At 43.5% G+C, this 24,345-nt stretch overlaps 1 protein-coding gene across 8 annotated transcripts in view; it reads right to left on the reverse strand.

Annotated features, from left to right (window-relative positions):
* Nucleotides 1–24,345, reverse strand: part of Znf462 (zinc finger protein 462) — a 138,719-nt gene that overhangs the window by 11,386 nt on the left and 102,988 nt on the right. For all 8 annotated transcript variants that reach the window (XR_015047380.1, XM_085839283.1, XM_029476288.2 and 5 more), the window contains 3 exons: nt 22,035–22,302; nt 21,119–21,255; nt 12,096–12,319 (listed from right to left, as the gene is read on the reverse strand). Coding sequence is in view for 7 of the 8 variants with exons in the window: in XM_085839283.1 (XP_085695409.1) it covers nt 12,096–12,319; nt 21,119–21,255; nt 22,035–22,302 (629 nt within the window). In the remaining variant the exon portion in view is untranslated. The remainder of the gene's footprint in view (nt 1–12,095; nt 12,320–21,118; nt 21,256–22,034; nt 22,303–24,345) is intronic.

Consider the following 24,345-nt stretch of genomic DNA (forward strand, 5'->3'; position numbering starts at 1 on the left):
TTCTTTGACTCACACACACACAAACACACACACACACACATAGTGGGTAGCTTTTATTAATCTAAAATGTAGTTAGAATAATGTGAGAACCTGAGCTTCCCTCAAATATCATTCAAAGGAAGCAATAATTCAAACTGTTATGTCTTAACAAGCTCTGGTTTGGGGTTATCAGATCAACAGCAGCACAAAATGTGCCTTCTCCGCACACAGAGTTGTTAGTGGTGACAGGTGAGGCCTCTAGAACAAGCCATAGCCTATGCTCTGTATGAGGTGTGTGCTCTGATCCCTCTTTTGAAGGCAGGCCAGGGCAGGGGGGATATCAAGACAAATGCCACTCGGTCCCTGCCTCCAGAGGCTCCCAGTATAGTTAGCGAAAGAAGGCAGACATCATTAATTAGGTAGGCATGGTCCACAGCTGCCACAGTAGACAGGGCAATGAGAGCACAAGGGAGGAAAGAGGGCTTACAAGACAATTCAGAGTACTCTCTGGGGCCAGGCTGGGACAAAGATGTGCTGAGCACCACCAATTCCATATGCCCGGCAGATGGGATCGTCATCATTGGCTGTGACAAATGAGAGGGATCTCAACTCAGGGTACCAGGGCCAACTCTGCGCTATGATGAGACTTAATACTGTTCTGGCAACCTTGCATAGGAGACTGGTATAGCCTGGGGGAGGCAGGAAACACCTTCGAGATAATACACTGCTCTACCTATGAGGATGGAACCCGTGAAGCCAGTTGATTCTGCTCTTTCCCCGCCAGGCCTGGACTTCCTCTTTGAAGTCACTAGTTCTCTCCTTTTGTCCCTTTCCTTTCTCACGGGCTTCTGGAGAACTAACTATGCTTATCTCTATTTTTCCTTGCTCGAAAACTGTTCACATTTCAGATTCTGCACAATTTTGAAACAGTATGTGGCATTTCCATGGTAGACGTTCATCCCAGGACAACCCAGGATTTATCTGTCCTGAAGATGTCTATAATCTCTGCAAGGCAATTAAGACTTTAAAACCATTTCTATTTTTTTGCTATGTAATGAGAAGATTTCTAAAATTAAAAAAAAATCTTTATAGTGCTGGGTTATTCTAACATTTAAAACCCCCAAACTAGCCATCTAAATGCTAATCTGAACACAGAGGGAGGATTCTTTTTTTTTCTTCTGCCCCTATTAGCCTATCATGTCTCCTGACTGGATCACCACCGTAAGCCCCATTCCAAAACTGGGTCGCAGCATCCATTTCCCCTCTTCCTGTATCTATTCCCCAGTGTGGGCAAAGTCATCTTTTAAGAAAATATTAAGAGGCCAGGGAGATGGCTCAGTCAGTAAGAGCTTCCTGTAGAAGTGTGAGGAGCAATGTCTGGATTCCCCAGGACCCACATGAAAAGTCGGGTGCGGCTGTGTGCTCTACAGTCTTAACTCAGAGGAGTCGGAGGAGGAAAATGCCCTGGGGCTAACTGGCGGGCCAGTGGAGCTGAGCTCCAGGGTTGGCGAGAATTCCTGTGAAGAGTGATTAAGAAAGATGCTCAATGGCCTCCATACATGTGCATACATACAGCCCCCTCTACATATACATGGACGAGTAGAAAATGCCAATCTTTGCCCTGAGGGTCAAATTCCAATTTTGTGCTGTGGCTTACAGGCTTTCCCCAAGCTCTCCTGTTCCTATCATCTCCACTTACTGAGCTTCCTGACATGCCGCTTCTAAGCCTATGCCTGCCACATGCTTCACACACATTCACTCAGTCCCCCAGCCCAGATGAGCGTCTTCATCAGGAAGCCTTCCTGTTGTTGCTCTACCATTAATCACGCTGCTTCTCCCTCCCAGAGCATCCAGACTTGCTCACCTCACACACACCATGTTCCCTAAATAATCCTCCTGGTCTGCCTCTCTGCCTCCAAGCTGCAGGCCCTGAGGACAGACTTTCTGTCCTCTTCCAGTTCCATCTCTTCTCAACAGCAGTCTCTACCTCAGGGTGGGCACTGCTCGGACTGCCTGGCTACCATCTAGCTTCATTTTGACAAGAATCTCCAATGTCTTCCGCCCTGTGTAACACGCACAGTGTTCCGTGAGTGAATGTCATCTTGAATCACCTTATCATATTTCATAAGAGGATATGATCTCCTAGTCCTCTATGTATTTATCTGGGGTTATGTTATTCCTGGCTCTCGCTTTCTTTCGTGTTAAGGTTTCATTTCATAACTGAAATTTCCAGATGTAAAGTTAAAGAGGCTGAGCCAAAGGGTATAGACTTGATTAAGGTTCCAATGTACCTCTCAGTTAGCTTTGGAGGAGACCAAAGGTCTTCCCTAGACCAGGTGACTGATGGCTAAGTGGCTAATATCTTGATGGTCCACAAGATCAATTGAAGGCCATTCACCTCCTCCACCTCCCAGGACCAGAAGTGATATCCCATCATCCTGTTCCCATAAAAGGTGACAACCAAGGGAGAAAGAGCGGGTCTAGGAGCGGTTCATCTAGAACCCTTCCCAGAGTTTCACAGATGAAAGAAGCCCCACGTGTCTGAAGGCCACGTTGTTCAGATTATAACACTATATGCTGACCCACATGTTCTGTGAAAGTCACACATGAATGACCCCAACCCAACATCCCCATCGAAAGTCACTAACCTAGTGTGGGGTGAAAGCAGCGGTGAAGAGGGACATGAGAAATGGTGTCCACAGGCTGATGAGCAAACACTGACCCCTGAGCTCTGATGTGATGACCCCAGGAATCCCCTTTCCCAGCTAATGGCAATTTTCACAACCTTTCCTATTTGTTGGTTTTAAACCATTCAGGAGATGGGGGAGGGGAGATGAAAGAGATTTAGATCTGTTCTTTGACTATACCCCACCCCTGCCATGCCAGCTTGCTTTAAGAATTATGCAATTGGGGCTGGCGAGATGGCTCAGCGGTTAAGAGCACTGACTGCTCTTCCGAAGGTCCTGAGTTCAAATCCCAGCAACCACATGGTGGCTTACAACCATCCTTAATGACATCTGACTCCCTCTCCTGGTGTGTCTGAAGACAGCTACAGTGTACTTACATATAAAATAAATAATAAATAAAATATTTAGAAAAAAAAAGAATTATGCAATCGATTAAGATTACCAAATTGAAAGCCAAGCATGGTGGCGCACGCCTTTAATCCCAGCACTCGGGAGGCAGAGGCAGGCGGATTTCTGAGTTCGAGGCCAGCCTGGTCTACAGAGTAAATTCCAGGACAGCCAGGACTACACAGAGAAACCCTGTCTCGAAAAACAAACAAACAAAAAAAACCAAAACAACAACAACAACAACAAAAAGATTACCAAACTGAACACGCATTTTCGTGCTGCACCCAGATAGGTACAGAACAGATTGATATAGACATGCTTGCTGGAGACAGAATGGAACTTGCCACATTCATCGTCAGGTGATGTCACAGACATCAAGTAGGAAAGACTGTGACACAGCAAGTCCAACCTATGCTTCCAGGTTTTCAGGGGACAGAGTTCAGCCTCCTATTGGCTGTACATACTTATCTTCACATGAGACACCCAACTAAGACTCTCGTATTCCCCACAGTTTATTATCACTATGAGGAAGAACAGCCAGAGTAAACTTGCCTTTCTAGAAAAAGTAACAGCAGAGAACACGGAGCCATGACCTGCAGTGTGGTCGTTAACCGGCACTGAGGAGGTGAGAATGACTTACACACAGGCTGAGAAATCTGTTTTGTAAAGGGCCATAGAAGTGACTATTGGAAGTTTGCTGGACCACAAAAACTTAATTGCTCAAAACCCATCAGGAACAATATGTAGAGATGCATACAAATATACACATATAAACACTCGTGTACGGCCAGCGAACTTTGCAATCTGTAGGCTTTTGAGTTTTTCAACTCTTTAAAAACTTCCCTTTCTTGGATGGTTGGCCCTGTAAACTCATGGTCCACTGGAATTGGCCCACTGGCCACTTTTTGCTAGTCCATGTCATAAGCAGATCCTTGACTGTCTTTGAAAGTCAGATGGATATGTAGGAAGGGAGTCAGTGTGAAAAACAAAATATTACCTGAAGGATTGCCCACAGGAGAATCGTCAAGGAGGCAGATGAGAAACTATGTTGAAGGGGCTGGTGAAGGGGCAGTTAAAAGCACTGGCTGCTCTTCCAAAGGACCAAGGTTCAATGCCCAGCACCCACATGACAGCTCCCAAGCATCTGTAACTCTACTTTCAGTCTCTTCTGACTTTTGTGGGCAACAGGTATGCATGTGGTGCATAGACACATGCAGCCAAAGCACCCATATACATAACAAATAATAAGATAATAATTTTAAAAGTAGGTTGCATTCTCAGCTAGCAGCACTCTTGCTAAGAGTTAGAGGAAAATCTTAAAGAGAGGACATTAAAGTCCTGAAGGGCAGGATTCCTTTCCTTTTCCTGGTTTAATACTATTCTACATGCAGTTGTCCACACACGTAGTTTACATGTGGTATTATTTAAATCTATTGGTGACATGATAACCCACACGAGCCACACATCCCAGCAATCAGGAGGCAGAGCTGGGTGGATCTCTGTGAGTTCCAGGCCAGCCTGGTGTACAGAATGATTTTCAAGACAGCCCGAGCTGTTACTCAGAAAAAAAACCAGTCTCAAAAAATCCAAAAAGGGGAATACAAAAACCAAAAAGCAAAAACCCACCCAAGATCACAACATAGAAAGAATTCATGACATTCACATCCCAAAAATTCAGTTGCTGAGGTGAGAATAAAATTGGATACTCTCCAGTTAAAAGATTAAACAAAATACTTAGTGAATATCTGTTTCATACTATAAATATATCTATCCAGTGGTTTTTAGATGCACCCCATTTTCCTTAGACTGCTGTGTACAGTATGCTACAGTTATCTTCCACATCAGAAGATGAGAACACAACAGGAAATGAGGGCTAAAGTCATGATGGGACTCTCCTATCTTCAGGAGGATAGCTCAGGCCTTTTCTGCTATAACAAACTATCTGTAAGAATGCAAAGGCACTCTCAGGATGCAGAAAAATGCCCACTAAGGTGGATAACCCAGGTGAAAACAAACAAACAAACAAACAAACAAGCAAACAAACACCCAGTAGGTATTGATACCACCATTGTGGTGGAAACTTGATGGGTAGGTGGTATCCCTTGACAAGTTTTCTTCAAAATAAAAGACTTTTAACAGTACAAAGAGATAATCCTGAAGCAGCTAGAGGGGTAAGGAACACAGAAGACAAAGTCCAGATCCAATTTCTTGAAACTGAATTCAGCTTCTGACCAACTTAACTTGGCCAAAGTCCAGAAGAAGTTACTTATTTGGAGACCCTGGTATAATTCTAGCCACAAGCTGTGAGGAAAGCCAGGAGAAGCACAGCGTCAAGAGAGTCTGATCTGGTCAGGAGAGCTGTTGCCAATTGTCTGGATCCAGAGGACAAACACTGGCAAGGCCGCCAAGGTTTGATAAGTTCAACCAACAGGCTTCCTCAAATTTCATCTTTGAAAAGTGATTTCGTTTCACTCAACGATTCATTTCATTGCGTTCCTGCAGCTGACACTGTTAAGATTGTAGAAGAAAATAGAGAAATGTCTGAAGAAGCGTAGGTTAGGAGTGAGAGCACCAGGTTTGACCAGGGAAGACAGTGAATACTTTCAAAGGTTATGGGCAAATAATGTCTTTGTCTAATGTTGACTTGATAAATATTGCCCAGGGCTCGTGGAAGTACACGCCTCTGGAAAACAGTCACATGTCTTACTTGTCTGATTCCAGTTTATCTGTCTTCTCAACCTCATGAAAGAGACAGATGTCCAGCTGACATATCAACAGACAAAGCCAACAGGAGGGAGATCAGTACTGAAAGGAAACAAGCCTCCAGAGAGGCCTGGAGCCCCGCACAAGTCCTCAGAAGCCCTGGGACTGCTCACTGGGACTTAGTTCAGAAAATGAACACAATAAAAGAAATGTGGCTAAAGGTTTGTCTGGTGGTTTGGAGAGAAGGAAGATCTACAGTACAAATTTCATTTTCTGAAATTTTCACTACGGCGTATTTTATGGATTTAGAAAACTGGTTTAAGAGGCGAGAGCTTGTTAGACCTTGTTGCTTGTTTCTGGATTGAAGGTTCATTTGTTTCCTGGAAATTGGCACGCACACACACACACATATACATATATACATATATATATATACACACACACAAAGATACACATTTCTTAGAGTTCAGTTGCCTGAGACTCCATTTGTATAAAAAATTAAAAACATTTCAAAGTAAATTCAATTAGCAAATGTATACTGACTGAATAGACTATCCTAAATCTAATATACTGAACATGAGAAGTTTAGGAGAAAACCAAGCTAGAGATAATATATTTTTATGTTCATTTAAGTAGCAAAGAGACTTCAGACCCATAAAACGGCATTAACAAGGTACTAAAATATACTTAAAATTTTCTTCAAAATAAAAATGGTTTTTGTTTTTATGTTAAATGTAAGACATATAAGCTGGGTTTTTTTTTAGCAAGACTTTAAGGCTCCTAGAAGTGTTAAGCCTGCATCTTTCATGGGAACTGTGGAGAAGTGGCATCACTAGCTAACATTTTATTGTGTAAGTGCAGGGGGAGGGGAGAAGGAGGAGGGAGTGACAGAGAGGAAAGTGCAGCCTTCTAGAGGATAGAGTGAGATCAGAAAAAGACAGTGAGTCCAAGGATGAGAAAAATGAAACAGCCTACACGGTTTACTTTAGATCCCGGGAGATTACATGGGATTCCTTGCTCGCTGGCACAGAGAAAGGTCTAGAAGTACAGGATTCTGTTTGTCACCTCTAAAATGAGGGTTCTGATCGCCACCCTTTCTCCTCTGCACTCTGACTTCTGAGGGTAAACATGGCAGCCTACAGCAAGTACACTTGACATTTTGGTTCTTAAATGCAACGATGTATTTGACTTCAAGGACCCTTTCTGCTATTACCAGCTTTCTGTCCACAGCACGTGATATCAGTATCTTTAGAGATGTGCCTCAGGTTTACAGCCTTGGCAATGAAAACTCAGATGTCCAGGGTTGGTATGCTCAGATCTGTTTAATAAAATCCTTTGATGGAAAAACACATTCTACACAGTCTTATAGATTCTTTTAGATTCTCTCCACCATACAAAATCACCTAAAGTGATTTGTGCCAGGATATAAAAGGCAATATACTCAACATTATCTTATTGAAAACAAAGCAGCAATCTCCATCTCAATTTTTTTTTTTTGACAACTTATGCATTAGTCTGGCTCTATTGGTTCAATGATTAATTTGGCAGAAAGTACTTCTGAAACTTAGCACCTACTAAGGACTTGCTGTGTGCCAGAGTTTGGGGACTGAAGTATAATTCAATGGCTATCTAATTTATCTATTTTAAGTGAACAATTCAACTCTTTCTTTCTTTCTTTCTTTCTTTCTTTCTTTCTTTCTTTCTTTCTTTCTTTCTTTTTCTTTCTTTCTTTCTAAGTAAAGTGACTGATTTAGACCTTCACCCAGGTCAGTTTAGAATATCTTCACCTTTGAGGCGATCCCTCAAATTCTTATAATTGAACCTTATTCCCAAGACTCAGCCCTAGGCAACTTCTGAGCTACTCCTTGTTGCTACAGTGCTGCAGTTTCTAGAAGCTCACATAAAGCCGAAGTCTGATTTCTGTCCATTTAATATGATCTGAGACCCATCCATGCTACTAAACATCAGTAATTATTCCTTACTCACAAGCAGTTTTCCACTGGATACAAAGTCTGTATTTCAGTTCTATTTTAAGCCAGTGTGGTGGTTTCAGTAAGAAGGGTCAGCACAGGTTCACAGATTTAAATGCTTGGTCATCAGGGAGTGGTCCTACTTGACAGGCATTAAGAGGTGTAGCCTTGTTGAAATAGGTATGCCCTTGTTGGAGGAAATATGTCACTGGGGATGGGCTTTGAGGTTTCAAGGGCCCAAGCTAGACCCAGAGTCTCAATTCCTGTTGCCTAATACTCCAGATGTAAAACTATTAGCAAATTCTCTAGCACCATGTCTGTTTGTGGGCTGCCTGCCATGCTTCCCACAATGACAGTAATGGATTAAACCTCTTAATGTAAGCAAATTCCAACTAAATGCCTTCTTTATAAGAGTTGCTGCAGTCATGGTGTCTCTTTACAGCAATAAAACCTTGACTAAGATAGCCAGAGCAGAATTGCTGGGTCTTACAGTAATGCAGTACTTAAGATTTAAACAGCCTGCCAAACTGCTCCAAAGAGGCTGCGTCCCTTTTTGCTTCCACCAGAACTCCCAGGATAACTTCAACTTTCTCCACATCCTCAATATCACCTTGGTATTGACAGCCTGGAATCAACCACCTTGGTAGATAATGAAAACTTAATGTTCCTTTTAGTCTCTACATTGCTAGTGGTAAATCTTGTCAAGCATCTTTGAATGGACATCTTTACCACTTGTCTATGCTTTCATTCTAAGTCAAGTTAAAAGAGTTCTGTGTATCTGCTGGTTCCATGGCCTGGTACATAAAAACTTGACAAATATTTGTTTCAGGCTGTTTGTTGGCCTTTTGCTTTCTTAATGGGATCTTCTAAATGTGTCTCAGTTAGGGTTTTACTGCTGCGAACAGACACCATGACCAAGGCAACTTTTATAAAGACATTTAATTGGGGCTGGCGTACAGGTTCGAAGGTTCAGTCCATGATCATCAAGGTGAGGACATGGCAGCATCCAGGCAGGCATGGTGCAGGAGGAGCTGTGTGTTCTACATCTTTTTCTGAAGGCTGCTAGCAGAATACTGGCTTCCAGGCACTAGGATGAGGGTCTTAAAGCCCACACCAACAGAGACACACCTAGTCCAACAAGGCCACACCTAGTCCAATAAGGCCACACCTAGTCCAAGAGGGCCACACCTTCTAATAGTGCCAAGCATATACATCACAGGACACTTAGTTTTGATGACATTCAACTTATCTTTTGTCTCAATGCTCACAGCTTTTGTTTCTTATCTAAGCATTATTTCGACACCCAACATTTTATTTCTTATTTCTAGCAAAAGTCATGTTTCACTAAAATGTTCATAGGTTAGCCCAAATACTTATGACCATTTTTTTTTAACTGCTTTTAATGTAGAGTTGATTAGGGACCAAGGGCCAAAACGTATATGTGCAAATCTAATTGTTTCAGAGATCCCTTTGGAAGAACACCCTCTCTCTATTGTGTTGACATGCTTGAAAGAGATCAACTGACCACACTCACAAGACCATCTACTCTTGACTTGTTCTTCTGCTCCTTTAAACTGAGCAATGCCACACTCTCTTAACTACTGCAGCTTTACTTTAAGCCCTGAAAGCAAGATGAGTTGAGTCTCTCAACTTTGCTTCTCTTTATTGTTTAGACAAATCCACATCATTTGCATTGCCACATAAGTTTTAGATTTAGTTTATCATCATCTATAAAAAATACTTCCCAAAGTTTAGATGAAGATTATATGAGATCTATAGATCTGATTAGAAAAAAAATGATCAATACTGAATTAGTTACCTATTTCATGAATGTGGTACATAGGGCAACAATATAGGTCTTTGTTTCTCTCAGTAGGACTATGTAGCTCTCAGTGACTAGATCTTACAACTCTTAGGTTAATTTCATACCAAACTATTTTATTCCTTTTGATGTTAATACACGTAATCAATCTTTGTTTTCAGCATTTAGCAATTTATTTTTGTACCTGTCTCATATCCTGTAACCACCATCATTTCCTGAGTGTTCTAGTAGCTTTTTTATACCATCATCAGGATTTTGTAGCTATTACGATCTGGGAGTAAATTTTCTTAGGCCTTTAACTCCTGGTTTTTGCCTTAGAGTCATTAAGGTTTTCATTTGAATCAGCAGTCAGTCTAGAACACACCGACAGCCCCCGTAGCCTTTCTATGAAGTCTGACATTTGTATACCATTCGCTGATGAACAACCACACTTTGCTAGTGCACACTGCCAGTGCTCATCTGCTGAAAACCAGTTTCAACCGCACTGAATTGTATTATGTGATCATCATTTAGGAGGGGGGAAAAAGAGAATAGAAAAGAAATGTGCTGCTATCTAATAAGCATGAATCTCATAAACTTAATAACAATCCTGACCAAATAGAATCCACGGGGGCATGCTCAAAGTGGCGAGTCCTCAGCTGAAGGTGGGCAGGCACTCTTTGGACTCAACACACTCATCAACCATAAGAAAGGGCAAAATTGAAAACCATAGCATGACACGGTAAAACCATCACAAAACTTATGTAAAATACAAGCTATCATTACTGGTTTCATATTTCAGGCCTTTGAGAGCATGGTTGCCTTTATGATAAATACAGTTCTTGCTATACTGGAGCACAATTCTATTCACACACAGTCTATGGGACATAGACTGAGTGCCAACATGCAGGAGGAACATGGGCTCCATCTACTCTTAAAAGGCTTTCTGTCCTTAGAATAACAATCCCTACTGATAAGCCAGAAAACAGGCCTTCATATATGAGCAGCTTCCTAAGGCACACACAATAAGCAATGGAGCAATAGCAATTACTCGAGTTTCTTTGTTCGAAAACTCCTGAATTCCGTTCCCTCTTTCTGGAGAGCACACTTCCCAGCCCAAGGTCCTGAGCCCCAGCTTTCATCTGACTGCTCAGGATGCCTGGTATTTGGTTTGGTTTCTATCTGTCCCTGGATTTTCTAGTAGTTTAGAATCCACTGCACCAATGAAGGAAGAATTTCTCTTCCTGATTTGTTTTGTTCCCAAATAGAAGCCCGAAGGCTTGCACGCCATAATAGAAGGATGACTGTGCATAAATAAGGTGCACATGAATGAATGAATACAAGGAGCTTGGTCTGGGATACATTTCCCCCTGAGTTAGGATGAAAAAACTCCCAGGAAGAAAGGATACGAAGATTTCTGAGTGCAGCAATCTAGATTTTTCTTTTCTTTTACTTCAGGGGCTGTCACGGGCAGCCAGAGAAGTTGCAAGCAAGCTGTTAAATTGTGGACCCAGAGCAAAGAAAGCTCTGGTAGCCCTTACCAGAGATGATTCAGACTAAAATATTTATAACGTGGGTTCAGAAGGCTAAGAACGAGTGGCCATGTTTCTGCTGAAAAGGATTCAGAGTGAGAAAAATGGAAATGGGATAAAAAATGCTTTTCATTATGTCTGGAGTAAATGCTTAATAGATGTTTTGGATTTGGTTAATTAGCAAGGATTGCAGTAGGCTATTTTCAGAAACAAATACTAATCATAACTCTTTCTATGCAAAACCTGTAACTACAGTAAGCAAAATAATCCCTATACTGAGTAACATAGCCATGTATGGCTCTAGTTCTCAGCAAAACTACAGAAGAGAATTCCGACCCCTCCCCCCCAAATCTCCTTCCTATACTATTAAAAAAATATATCAATTTCTTAAATTGATCACATATGTATAGTAATGCCTTTCAAAGTTGTAATTAGCAAAACCTTAGAAACAACTTACATGACCGAGAGTCAAGGCATTGCCAACTAAGTGCCCAGAGACTGTTATGTTTTATTGGATAAAGTTTTATTCAAACACCACTGTGTCTGTGCCTGCTTTCTTGCTATATACTAATGGTGGGTTTAAGCATCTGCCACTGAAATTACATATGGCCCAAAAAAAACAAAAGATCTACTGACTGCTCTTTACAGGAAGTCTGCCAACACTATAATAATTAAGCACATTTAAGATTTTAAACAAAATTTTAGACAGGGTTAAAAAAAAAGCAAGATATGCTGTTTTATATACAATATAAACAAAATTATGTAAAACAAGTGAAACAAGTATAGAAAAGATTCCCCCAAGGTTTTGGACAGTGGGGGTATGAGTGAATTGTTTATCATATCTATTTTTCCCACGTTCTAAAGTGATCTTACATTTCTTTTATTCTAAGAAAATGAAGTTTTAGTATAGTTACCACTTTAACTCGTCTCTCTGGCTTACACACAGTAGAGGTGGCCACACTAACCTGTTTCCCCGACAGGAGTGCTGAGGTGGGGGGGTCGGGGGAGGGTGGTGCAGGAAGTCCTGGGCAAGTACCTTGTGCTCATCCCGAAGGTGAGTGTCCAGTTCCTCCGTGTGCTTGGTCTCATAGTAGCAGAGCTGGCATTTGTACGGTTTCAGTTCATTGTGCTTTTCTATGTGTTGCTGGAGACTCTCGTCACTGGAGCAGGTGAAGGTACACTTATCACAGCGGAAAACTACTCCCTGCAAGTATTTTGACAGTTTGGAACGGCACACTTCAATGGGGACAACTCGCTCTTCTGTGGAAACAAATCGAATGGAGAGATGGGCATTTTTACTGATGGAAAACAGATGTTCTCTCTTTGGAACGTAAGAGGAAATGGACCCATTCAATTCTGATACTTCCTGTGGGTCTCAGTCTGTGAACAACACACACATACACACTATCCCTCCCTGATGTTCCCAAATGACACACAACCCACCAGCACAACTGGGTATGTGGAAGACCAAAAGCTTTTGTGCACTCAATACCAGGCGTGGTGAGTGATTAGATTGGGGCAGGTGGAAAGGCGTTAGGTAGTTTCTGAATGAAGGTTGGTTAAGCACGGAAGTGGCTGCCATCTTTACCAACATTAATAACCACTGACGAGATCATTTTAATGTCCTTCAGCAAGTGCTCTGACGGCTGGATGCCAGGTGCCTCTCAGGGAAGGAAATATTAACCTGGTACCTGTGGACTACCACTGCGTTTCACTCTCCAATGATACCAAGGCTAGAGTTTACTTCCATTTTCAGAATAAATAAAAATGAGGAACAACATCCTACTCCTAGACTAGGGATCAAAGCCAGGGTCCCACAAATGATCAGCAAGCGCACTGTCACTGAGCTAAATCTCTAGTGAGGAACAACTTTTGAAAATGTTCTGGAGTTTTAGACAGTGCAACTGACAGAGCCGAGATGTGAACGCAGGCTGAGCTCGTTGCTACTTCCGTTCCTGTTCCCCACTTGAAGACGTTTTTCATGATGTTATTCCCCAGTCCTGAAAGCAGGGCATCTCTTTAGAACTCAATTAACCAGTATACTTAACTTACAAGTGAAAGGTGCTGTGGGTAACATTGAGGAGGAATGAAGATTGGAACCTTTGAAGATTTGTGTCTTTCTAGAGAAATCTGTAATCTGATTGCCACAAGAGGAAGAAAATTCCTAGCTGGAAAGAGAGGACGTGGGTGCCTTCCCCGCTCCCACACCAAATGCTGTAGGGCTGGAAATGCATGCGCTTGTGTAGTTTGCACTCTCTCGCCCTTGTGTTTAACTGCTCAAATTGAATTTCACACCAGTCTGCCCAGAGTACTGGTGCACGTGCCAGATATCCATAACTGGGATAAAATTAAAATCTGTGCTATATATGCAAGAATCAAAAATAGCGTGTGTTTTCATGCTGAGTCTGGATTTCAGAAGACCCGGAAAGTTTACAAATGGACACACAAAACATATACTTATATTATTTAGAGACAGCAATGTATTATTAAGTCAGGAAAGCATGATTTTGTTCCCAGAGACACTGAGTAGCAACGTTAGTCTTTTGCATGCGGATGCTGCTGCCTCTTCCAGCCTTCCCTTTGTTATTGGCTGCACTCGGACCCAAGGGAACTCCCCCCACCCAACATCATGTCTTCATCTGAACCACAACATTCTAACTGCAGGGCATTCACCGCCTTGGAGCCCTGAATGTAGCGCCTCATCGGCCAGCAAGATGCTGGGCACAGAAAGCGTTAAGGGTGGTGTCTGTAACATACTCCCCAGAGATCTAATGCATATGTTATTTTCCCTATACAAAGAGCCAGTTGCTTATTTAGAAATATAAATATTTTTAAAACCAAAGTACAGCAGACAGCTAAGAAACACATGATTATGAAGTAATCTGCACATTTTCTTAGAATAGCAAATGTTTAACAGTCTTCTAAGCCATTCAGTTCCATGGTTTGGTGTAAACGGAGGGGGAAGTGCCTTGGCATAAATTAGTTAGCCTGAAGGAGTCCATTCTAGAACATTCTACTACTCTCTACTCCTGGATTTCTCAAAACAGTAGCATGACTGACATCTGGAGGCTAGACAGTTCTTTGTTGCAGGCACTGTCCTGTGAACTGTAGCATGCTTAACAACTTCTTTGGTCTTCACTCACCAGATTCTTCTAGCACTCATTCCTATCACAACCCAGAATGTCTGCAGGATAGTGCACTCTTGGGAGGCTGGAAGAACCGGTTGAGAACAATCACGTTCAGCAATGGTAGGCATGAACTACAGTGGTTCAGACTAGGTAAACCTAAGAGCCTAATCTGCTGCCCGGCATGGAGTGGTAGCCGTAGTCCCAGGGACACTGTACACTGAGGTTGTCCTTCATGGAAAGGGCTGCCATGATCACTTTTGGCACTTCCATGAGGCTATGGCCCTCCGCTCTCCTCCTCACTTGTCCCTGATTTATTTTGTCATCTTTACTGCTTCTCTTTTATTCTCTGGCTCTGGCCTGGCCCATCTGCCCTAGATCTGTCAACCTCAGCGGAGATGAAGAACAGCTGGGCACACTTTTCCAAGCAACAATGCCTCAAATGCCACGAGGACAGCTATTCAGCCGCTCAACAGTCTGTTGCCCGAAGTCAATAAATGGTTCTCCCCAACCCCCCTTTTTATGCATTCACCACTTCCATTCCTCTACCACACTGGTTAGCTTTCTTTGCAGTTTCTAATTTCATGATGCATCATTAAGAATTTTACCCAAAGATCTAAGGCCTCAAAGTCATGGCCTTAAGTTCAAATGCTAATAGCAATAATAGCTAATACATGACTTTACAATTGATTAAAAGCTTGCTATGAGGTGAGGTCTATTAGCTGTTATAGTTCTGTATATTGAGACATCAGTGATTATTATTATCATTTGAAGATGTCTGTACAATCTTACACACACAATAAATAAATGTAATTTTAAAAATTAAAAAAAAATTCAAGATTTCCCATTTCCAGCCTAATATATGAGCTAAGGTAGACCAAATCTCTTCCTTATTTAAATGTATACCATCATTACCTACCAAGTTAGACTGGAATGCTCCAGGCATGAACTGAATCCTGCCTTGGCTATAGACATTCATATTTCTATGAGCACCCTAGTAGCATGGGTCTTTCCTGATTTCACACCTCTCAAAATTACCCTGGGTAAGAAGTGTTTGTGACTCAGCACGCAGGGAAGGTTAAAAAAAAAAGGTATCACCAGTTCACAACCAAGATGGTTTATCAGTTTCATCTCCTCCTACTCAACTGGTACTCACTGCTACAGGGGAACATGACACTGGAGAGGCAGGACTCCAGAGTCATCACTGAAGCACCCGTGCCCTAAGGTGTACTGAAAGCAGTGCTGGGTATGCTGCTGTGTTAGCATGGAACCCATTAGAAAAGGCTGCAGCAGTGCCAACTACTAAGGGTCATTTCTTAGCAAGAAGCCACATGACTGTGGAGCCCCGAGTCACCAGGTAAGAACTCCTCTGGAAAGGAAACTGCAACATACTAGAGTTTCCTTCCAAGAATACCAAGTCTTAAATGAGGCAGGCAGAAGAATTGGGATTCCTTGACCCCAACAATCTTTGCTTGCAAGGCATCAACCCAGAAGGCTGAGCTCAAAGACCCATTCACTACTTGCTGTTGGATAACTGAGTGATAAAGGTTAAAGACTGGAGAAAACCATTAAGGAAACCACATTAGTCCAATGTGGAGGGCACTTGGGAAACAGAGGCAGGAGAGTTTGAGACTAGCCTGGGCAAGGTAGTATGTTTTAGGTCAGGTTGGGTTACATAAGACCCTATCTCAAAATGCTCTGCTGAGGAAGAGAAGGAGAAATTGGAGGAATAGGAAGAGGGTAAGAAGGAAAAGAAAAAGGCATTATTATCTTTCAACCCCCCCCCTAACATAAAACTACAAATAGATAAGTAAGCACAAGCAACCATCTCCTGGTAAGAGCTATGAAGTTGTGACATTAGCAGGTTTCTAGGGAGAGCTGAGAACAGGCAGTACCTCTCTCACAGGTAAGGGTACTGATGGGATTTCACTAAATCAAAATAATAGTCAGTCTTATTGATTTTCTCTCCTGAAATCAAAGTGCCCCTAACCAGACAAATTAGGGAAAATGACTTCCATTCAGGATGCCCTCCGTCAAGACTTAGCCTCAGTCAGGATTTGCCTACTAAAGCAGGAAACAGACCCTTGAAGCTAACATGCCAACTGGAGAACAACCACAGTGGTTACACAGCTACATCATCATAAGGTAAATATTTATCAAAAAGGCTTCAGCCCTGTGATTCAATCTGCACCCAAATTTTCAGGTGTGTTACATAGGAACAAGACACAGCTGGGCAAGCTGTATGTAAGCTCTACGCTTCCAATGGTTGTATACTCACAGTCACAATCGAGAAGCTTCCATTAATGCTCAACTTCCCTCAGAGAACAAACTTTTCTGTCTCTTCATGGCTGAAATGCCCTATATCTTCAAACACCAGCAGGCATGCTGCACATCCTTTGCTCAAATGAAAACTTACCCAAAGTCCTACCAAATGAGTTCAGGAAACAAACGTCCAAGTTAGACTTATATGTTACTAGATGTTGACATCTAAACCAATAAGAAAGAGATAGATCTAATGATCCTATGCTTGAACCTTGGTTAAATTCTTATTTAGCAGGTGCCTTACCTGCAGTCTGATTTAATTTTTTTCCCTTGGCTTTCTATGTATTTACTAAGGAAAGGTCAAATTTCTGGATCGTCTCTAAAAACACATTCTTTGCAGGTACCTGGAATAGTCTGACGCCATGCTACAAATAGGTCTTGCCTCCAGTGGCCTCAGTTGTTTACTAAGAGATTACTCCCACTCTGCAGTGGTTGATAGTGTCCCCCAATTTATGTCCACTTGGAACTTCAGAATGTGACTATTGGGATAGAGTTTGGGGGATGTAATTAAAATGAGCAAGGTCATGTTAGATTACAGCTGGCCTAAAATTCAATGCCTGATGTTTTTGTAAGAGAAATCCCAAAAAGGAACACAGATAACTGACAACGAGCCCGCAAGAAGGAGGCAGAGGTTGGATGGCTGCCACTATAAGTTAAGGATATCAAAGATTGCCCAGGGTCTAGGATATGACAAGAAATCAAAGGGTAAGTAGGTAGGTGATCTACCACTGAGTTCTATTCCCCTCTCCCCATCAAGCATGGGTTTTCTTGAAGTTTTAGATGATACACAGGCATCAGCTAAAGAGGCTGACAATTCTAGCCTCTGTAGCTTACATCATTTAAAGCCAATGAGTTGGTAGATGTGGATTTCAGTAAACTTAGAAAGAGACTAAAAAGCCCATCTTAAGTCTTCCTTGTCTGCTGAAATGCTGCCAGGGCTCAGTTTGAGAGCCACCTTTTTGTCCATGACTTCTTTCCAGGAACATAAATAGGACTCATAGACACCCATCACTCACTGTCTTGGATATACGGTGTATGTGTTCATCTTGAGGAGGTCAAGTATGGGTTTCCTATACCGCATCATACATAATGCTGTCATAACAGAGTGCAGCAAGTTACAAGCAAATGATGGGTGTTTGCAGAACTCAGGAATCAATAGTATGCTCCCATTGCCATGGGAGTTCACACCCTTGACTAATTCTCACCAGACTTCCATGGGATGGATTCTCCCCCCCCATTCCTTCCTAAAACACATCACTCTGTCCCAACAAAGAGATGGCAACTGTCCTTGCCAGTAGCAGCTCTGTTCCAGGGCCAGTTCAGGGTTGTTTTTCTTGTCTTTCATCCCAAGGTTTTTAATTAACTGAGGCCTCAGAAACATCTCATGCTGTAGACTCTGGAGACCAAAGATGTTTATTCATCCGAAGCAGGCAGTGCACAGGTGCAGAAGCCTCATCTCATTATGCTGGGATCAGCCCCAGTGCTGATCTGCAAGGCAGACATTTGACCACATCGATAACCAGGCTTTCTCTGTTCTGCCTTGAAGTGGAGATGGCCATCAGAGGCAGAAGACAGTAGATACTTAGGGCCCTCTGGCACCTGTGGATTGGGGTCCTCATCTTTGACCTCCAGCCCTACAAAAAGTTCTCTCCTTAGACCCAACTTTCACAGACTCTGGAACACTGAGCAGGGTGGCGGCAGCTTCCCCAGGGTAAGAGAGTGATGCCAGGGATTCAAAGCATGGGCTGTGGGTCACACACACCTGGGTTCCAATCCTAGCCTGTTACCCAAGAGTCTTTGGACCGTAGGGAAGTACTCAGTTTTTCTGAACCTGTTTTTGTTGTTTGTCATCCGGGATGACAGTCATATCTACCATGCTGGATTCAGTACATTTATTGTAAAGCACTCGCGCCAGGAAACAGTAATGATGGTAGCTACAGTTAGTAGTGTCACCACTGATCTTTAACGGCACATATTTGGATCATATTTCTACCTTGGTGAGTACAATATTCACATATCCACAGATGGAAGAGGATTGCCATATGACCAATGACACATGATGGGATCAGACCAAACAGCAAAATACTGGGCTGACTCATCATCACCCGATGACTCTGGTTAAGTTACTACAGCTCTCCATGACCCCATGGAATAGACTGAGCACATCTTCATCTATACAACCGGAAACCCAAAACTTTACCAGCATCAATGTGATTGGATACAGGATATCTTTTTGAAGGTCTACATCAATATTCCAAAATCTGAACACTTTGGAACTCTGAAACACTTCTGGTCTCCATCACTGCATGTTATGGCATATGCAGTCAATGTGCACTGTATTGTGGTGGGTCAATATACACGGTAGCATCCCTGTCTGTTCACTGTAGAGATTCCTTCTAGACTTCAGTGTCTGAATTGTGGAAACTTGCTTAATAAATACCCCAAAGCCAATTGGTTCTGTTTTCTTCTCTCTCTCACGGAAGGCAAAGATTCCAAGGCCTAATCTGAGGGCATGGCTAATGAAAGATGGAGATCTTGTGGATTCAAGGCATCTCCACACTGTTGCTGAGATCATTCCAATTGTTGGCTGCTCTTTCTACTGGCCTGGCCTCAACTTTCTTTCACCTTTGCCTTCAATTCTTCACTTGTTTTTAATGTAACAGTGCTGCAGGAATGACGCTGAGCTACATTAAATCCTTCGTGAAATGAAGCAGAGCTCCAATAAATTAAATATGCTGAATTTAAAAAGCAGATAGGAACCAGACAAGCAAACCCCCCCCCCCAATAGTCTTTCTCAGCTTTGGGCTTCCTAGTCACAAAACCGGAGGCCATGTGATGGGGCTGTTGCTTGTGTGCTGCGGGTGAGGAGTGAGGCGACTGGCTGCAGGCAACTAGCTGCAGGGAGCTCTTTGTCAAGGGCTCCTGGCCTCTGTGCAGAATTACTCTACCTCTCTCTTCCTCAAGTCTCAGCCCAGACAAGGAAAGTCATTGAGCTTGTCAGCCATCAAAGCTCTGATCCCACCGGGCGTCAATATGGGGAATGACTGCAGCCAGTGTGGATTTGCCATAGCCAGAGATGACTCGCCATTGATGTTTTCTGGGCACCGGCTCCACTGATGGCCTCCACCCAAGCTGGGATGGGGCGCACAGCTTTGGCAACACATGGGCTAGGGGATCAGAAGCCAGGTGAGAGAGGCAAAACACCAGGCAGGAAGCCGAGGGCCAAGAACCCCTGCCTACATACTGCTGCGCCGCTTTTGCCTGGCTCACAGGTGGTTGGCCTAGCCAGCTACCATCATCTCTCATCTCATTAGATTGCCATGGGAGAAGGAAACAGAGCACCGCGAATGTTGGGTCTTCTGTGAGATTTGGGCAGACATAGGCACATCACAGGCATGCTGGCTAAAGATTGTAGTTCTGGGGAAGTGTAAGCTACTCTATAAATGCCTCCACACTGGCGTCTAAGGGACACCTCAGCAGGACAGGAGATGACACACTGGCATCTAAGGGACACCTCAGCAGGACAGAAGATGACACATGCTGTTTTGCACATATGTGGCAAATCCTGGCAAGCTTTCCAAGGTTAGATGATGAGAAAAAAAGAGGAAGAAAGGAAGAGTGAGGGGAAGAAAAGGAGGGGAAGATGCAAAGAACAGCAGACTGCACTGCAACCAAGACTGGCTGTGGGCATGCCAGGAACCTTTCTCCACCCACCTGCAGGAGGGTCTTTTGGACAAAATGGTTATCAACATGCTTTCTTCCGATACAAAGGTGTTTTAATTGGACAAAAGCAAGCTCAAATAATAATAATAATAATAATAATTCAAGCAGGCCAATCCAGGACTGTCTATAATCCCAGCAACTTCAAGAAATTACTGAGGCAGGCGGATTTTGAGTTTAAAGCCAACTTGAGCTTGAGAGATCCCGACTCAAAAAAAAAAAAAAAAAAAAAAAAACCCAAAACAACAACAACAACAAAAAAAAAACCTAAAGTGAAACAAACAAGCAAAAAATGGAAACAAGCCAAGTGTTCTCACGGGGATCCCTGCATATCAGTGGGGGTGCACATTCTAGGACTCACCATTGTGTATCCCTAGTGGACCCCACCAGCTACTATCTCACATGAACGTTCCTGTTCTTGTATTACAGAGCACGATTCACACCAGAACAATCCAGAGCCTAATCTACAGGTATTCTGTCCAGCAGTCCACTTCTGCCTGTCAGAACTCTTTCTCCTTGTTCATTTCAAAGCAAATCCCACTTTGTGCTTTGGGAATCACAATTTCTGTCTTTGTTTCTCCCGCCACCCTGCCCCAGGCTCACCCTATACGTCTCTAGGGTGGCAAGGGATTCAAAATGGGAAATTCCTGACCCTCCACTCCCTCTTGGCCTCCTCCTGGGAGGAATTCTACTGACAGGAAGGTGTCTTATCCATGGGATATCAATGGCTGTCACTGTGACCTTTGCCTACAGGAACAGAGGTCAAGGAAGAGAGCGATCCTGCTGTGGGACCCAGGGAACAGCCTCAAAATGCTGAGGCACCAACTCCCAGCAGCACTACATCCCTCCCTTCCACCAGGACCCCAAAAAAGCGAGTCAGTCTGAAGAGTACCTCGGTGCAGCACTATGTGGTCGATCATGTTGCGTTTGTATTTGGTGTGATAGAGGCAGAGAGGACAGCGGAGATCTTTGGGGCCTTCCTCCGGGACCGCCGAATGCCCAGCTTCCACGTGCATAGTAAAAGCAGATCTAAGAGAGAAGAGACAGAGACCATGACCGTCACTGATATGTTGCCTCCTGCTGCATGCCTCTCACAGGTGGCTCTCCTGCTTGACGAGCATAAACTGAAGCTGCTGTCAGTCATGTTTGCTGACTGCATGCTCCTTGGCCATCAAGAAGCAGAGAGGGGAGATACAGAGGCATCTACTCAGAACCTTTGCCACTTGGCTAGGATTATGTAAAAAGAAATAAATATCCTATATACTTCATTCCTGACAACTAGAAATTGCCTATTAAGCCAAGTATGGTCTAGAAACATCAGCTACTCCTAAGGCTGAGGTTGGAGGATCGCGTGATTAAACTCGAGATCTTTTCCTTTTTTTTTTTTTTTTCAAGCAGTGGAGACTTTTTTTTTAAAAAAAAGAAAAATGAAAAGGAACTGGTTAGAGAAATGTTGTCAAATGGAACATGCTTTTATTTCAGAGAATATTCCCTTCTTGTGTGTGTGTGTGTAATCTGAAATAAAAACACGCCCCATCAGGGCATTCCTTTGCTACAACCTCACGCTGTTTCGAAGACCACATGCTCTGACTTTTAACATAATTTGTTCTTATGTAACTCTTTACCCCCCTTCCAGAGTCCCCAACTAGTTTTTCTGAAACTAGCTTCATTCTGTGAAGACTGAACCCAACCTTCTTATTCTATCTACACTGGCAGAGAATTTCTGGAGCTGAAGGCAGGGAGTGTGGTGAGGGCTGGAGCAGGGGCAGCCATTTAGGTTTTACAAAGGCCTTCCTCACACCACTTACTTAAAGCCGGTGTAAAAGGAGCAGTCTTTGCATTTGAAAAGCTTCTTCCCACCATGCTTGTCCCGGTAATGGCGCCTGATGCTCTGGATGTAGCCAGAGGAGAATTCACAGAATTCGCAGTGAAGAACAGCTTCTGCCTTCTGTTCCGTGCCAGCAGCAGTCCCAGAAGGAGGCACAGGGCTAACGCGGCTCTTGTTTCTTGCCAGGGCGGCTGACTGGTAGTGATTCAGCTGCTGCTGAACATCGGGGGGCTCCGAGTAAGAGGAGTCTGTGGAAAGACAGGGACAGTGAAGTGAACTGGACCACAGAGGGCACAGGGGTGTGTGTCTGTAGGGGGTGGGGGCGGGTGGAGGGGTGATGCTTGCCTGGAAGCCCTTTACTGCACAGTCTCCCCTGCCACTTCTATTAAGACATAATCGGCAAAATAGAACAAAAACAACCCTACTGGCGCTGAGGAGCTGGCTCAGTTGGCAGCGTGTTTCCCATCCCAGCACCTGCCTACAGCATAACAGGCTGATGATCCTGGTGCTGGGGAAGTGAGGCAGGAGGATACCTGGAGCTACTGACCAGTCAGTCTAGCCAAATCCTGTCTCAAGAAAAATCAAGGTGGTCAGCAACTGAGGAAGATGAGAGATGCTGACCAGTAGCATCCTTCATGTGCACATTCACATATGTACACAGCTCACACCATGTGTGAAACTGTCTGTGATCAAGTTCATCAACTCACCCTCTCTGTCAGTCACATGGCTAGTGTTCTCTGGTGTGCGGTGGGCACACTTAAGATCTTGGATACCAAGAGCATTACCCAGCACTAATGGTGGTACCTGCTGTGTACAGACCTTCCCCTCCCCTCACCACTTGCTTCCACCTGAAGGTTTGTCTCCATCATCTGGTCAGCTCTGAGTAGTTTTTAAGGGGGAAATACATCACTCACCATCATTCCACTACTTAACCAAGAGCTGAGGAACACATGGAGAGTGAGAACAGACTACCACAGAATACCTATCCGCATAGAGTGCAATCTACACGGGAAGGGGCTAGGTGATGCCGCAGCCCCTCCCCCTCCCTGCATCCTAGAATTCTTCACACCATTATTTAAAAAAAAAAAAAAATCAGTCTTTAACATGAGTGCTCTGGCACACGGTACACCCACAAATACAAAAATGTTTTATGGCTTTGGAGTCAAGAGATTTAAAATTTAAAATATAAAAATCCGATAGTGTTCTCCTGGAAGAGCCGTTTAAAGCTTAGCATTAAGATGGAGATTTATTCACAAATCCCATCAAAATGAAATTCCAAACAAGTTTCTCGGAAAGGTATTTTTAAGTGTGCAGTTTCAGAGGGGACATGATGGAATGGATGGCAGGAACTATAACCCCAGGAACTTTCATGGCAAGTCGTGGTGAAATGGGATGGGGAGTGGGCAGGGGGGCACCTTTGCCTGGCATGATCCTTGGGCTTTGGTGGCCCAAATTCAGCAACATAGTCCTATCTAAGCTGGCACTGCCTGTGAAGGCTAGGAAGCCTGTGAACGACCCTGTAGAATTGAAGAGTAACTTTCCTTGGTTAAAAACACCTCCTCCATAAGCAAACAGGGGTGGGGTAGGGGTGGGACCAGACATTGTACAAGCCTTCTCTAGATTTGACAGACACCTCATTTTCCAAAGCACGGCTCCCCCAGGCGGGGCATGGACTTAATGTTGTAAAACTAATATTTGATCAAACCAATATCAATCATCTTCCCATTGGAAATGCAGTGAGGGAGATTCCCTGACTGCAAGGGATGTAACCAGCACCCCATCTCATGCCCATCAAAATACTAAGCAAGATGCCTTCAGCTCCTTGTTGCCCTGCCTGTCCCCCAATGCATATTCTTTACTAAAACAAAAGGAAAGGTGGATCAATCTCTGCAAGCCTCCCTGGGTTCATCACCAGGTGTACATGGGAGACAAAGGAAGAAAGGAAAGACACAGCGGGTGGGTGTATTGTCTCACTTTCAGTATCTCCATCCTCTCTTTTGTTCCTCTACCTTCTGCGGAAGAGCCCACCCAGGACTGCAATCTTGCCTTTGTCTACTTCTTCTTTCCTTCACTAGCGGGGTTGGTCATCATCTCTAATTGTTTAAGATGGTCTCAGTATGCCAGGTGTGGTGGTGCACGCCTTTAATCCCAGCACTTGGGAGGCAGAGGCAGGCGGATTTCTAAGTTCGAGGTCAGCCTGGTCTACAGAGTGAGTTCCAGGACAGCCAGGGCTACACAGAGAAACCCTGTCTCAAAAAAAAAAAAAAAAAAAAAAAAGATGGTCTCTGTTT

The sequence above is a fragment of the Mus caroli genome, unplaced genomic scaffold (assembly GCF_978045245.1).
Source record: "Mus caroli unplaced genomic scaffold, Mus_caroli_1 scaffold_6, whole genome shotgun sequence".
Taxonomy (NCBI): domain Eukaryota; kingdom Metazoa; phylum Chordata; class Mammalia; order Rodentia; family Muridae; genus Mus; species Mus caroli.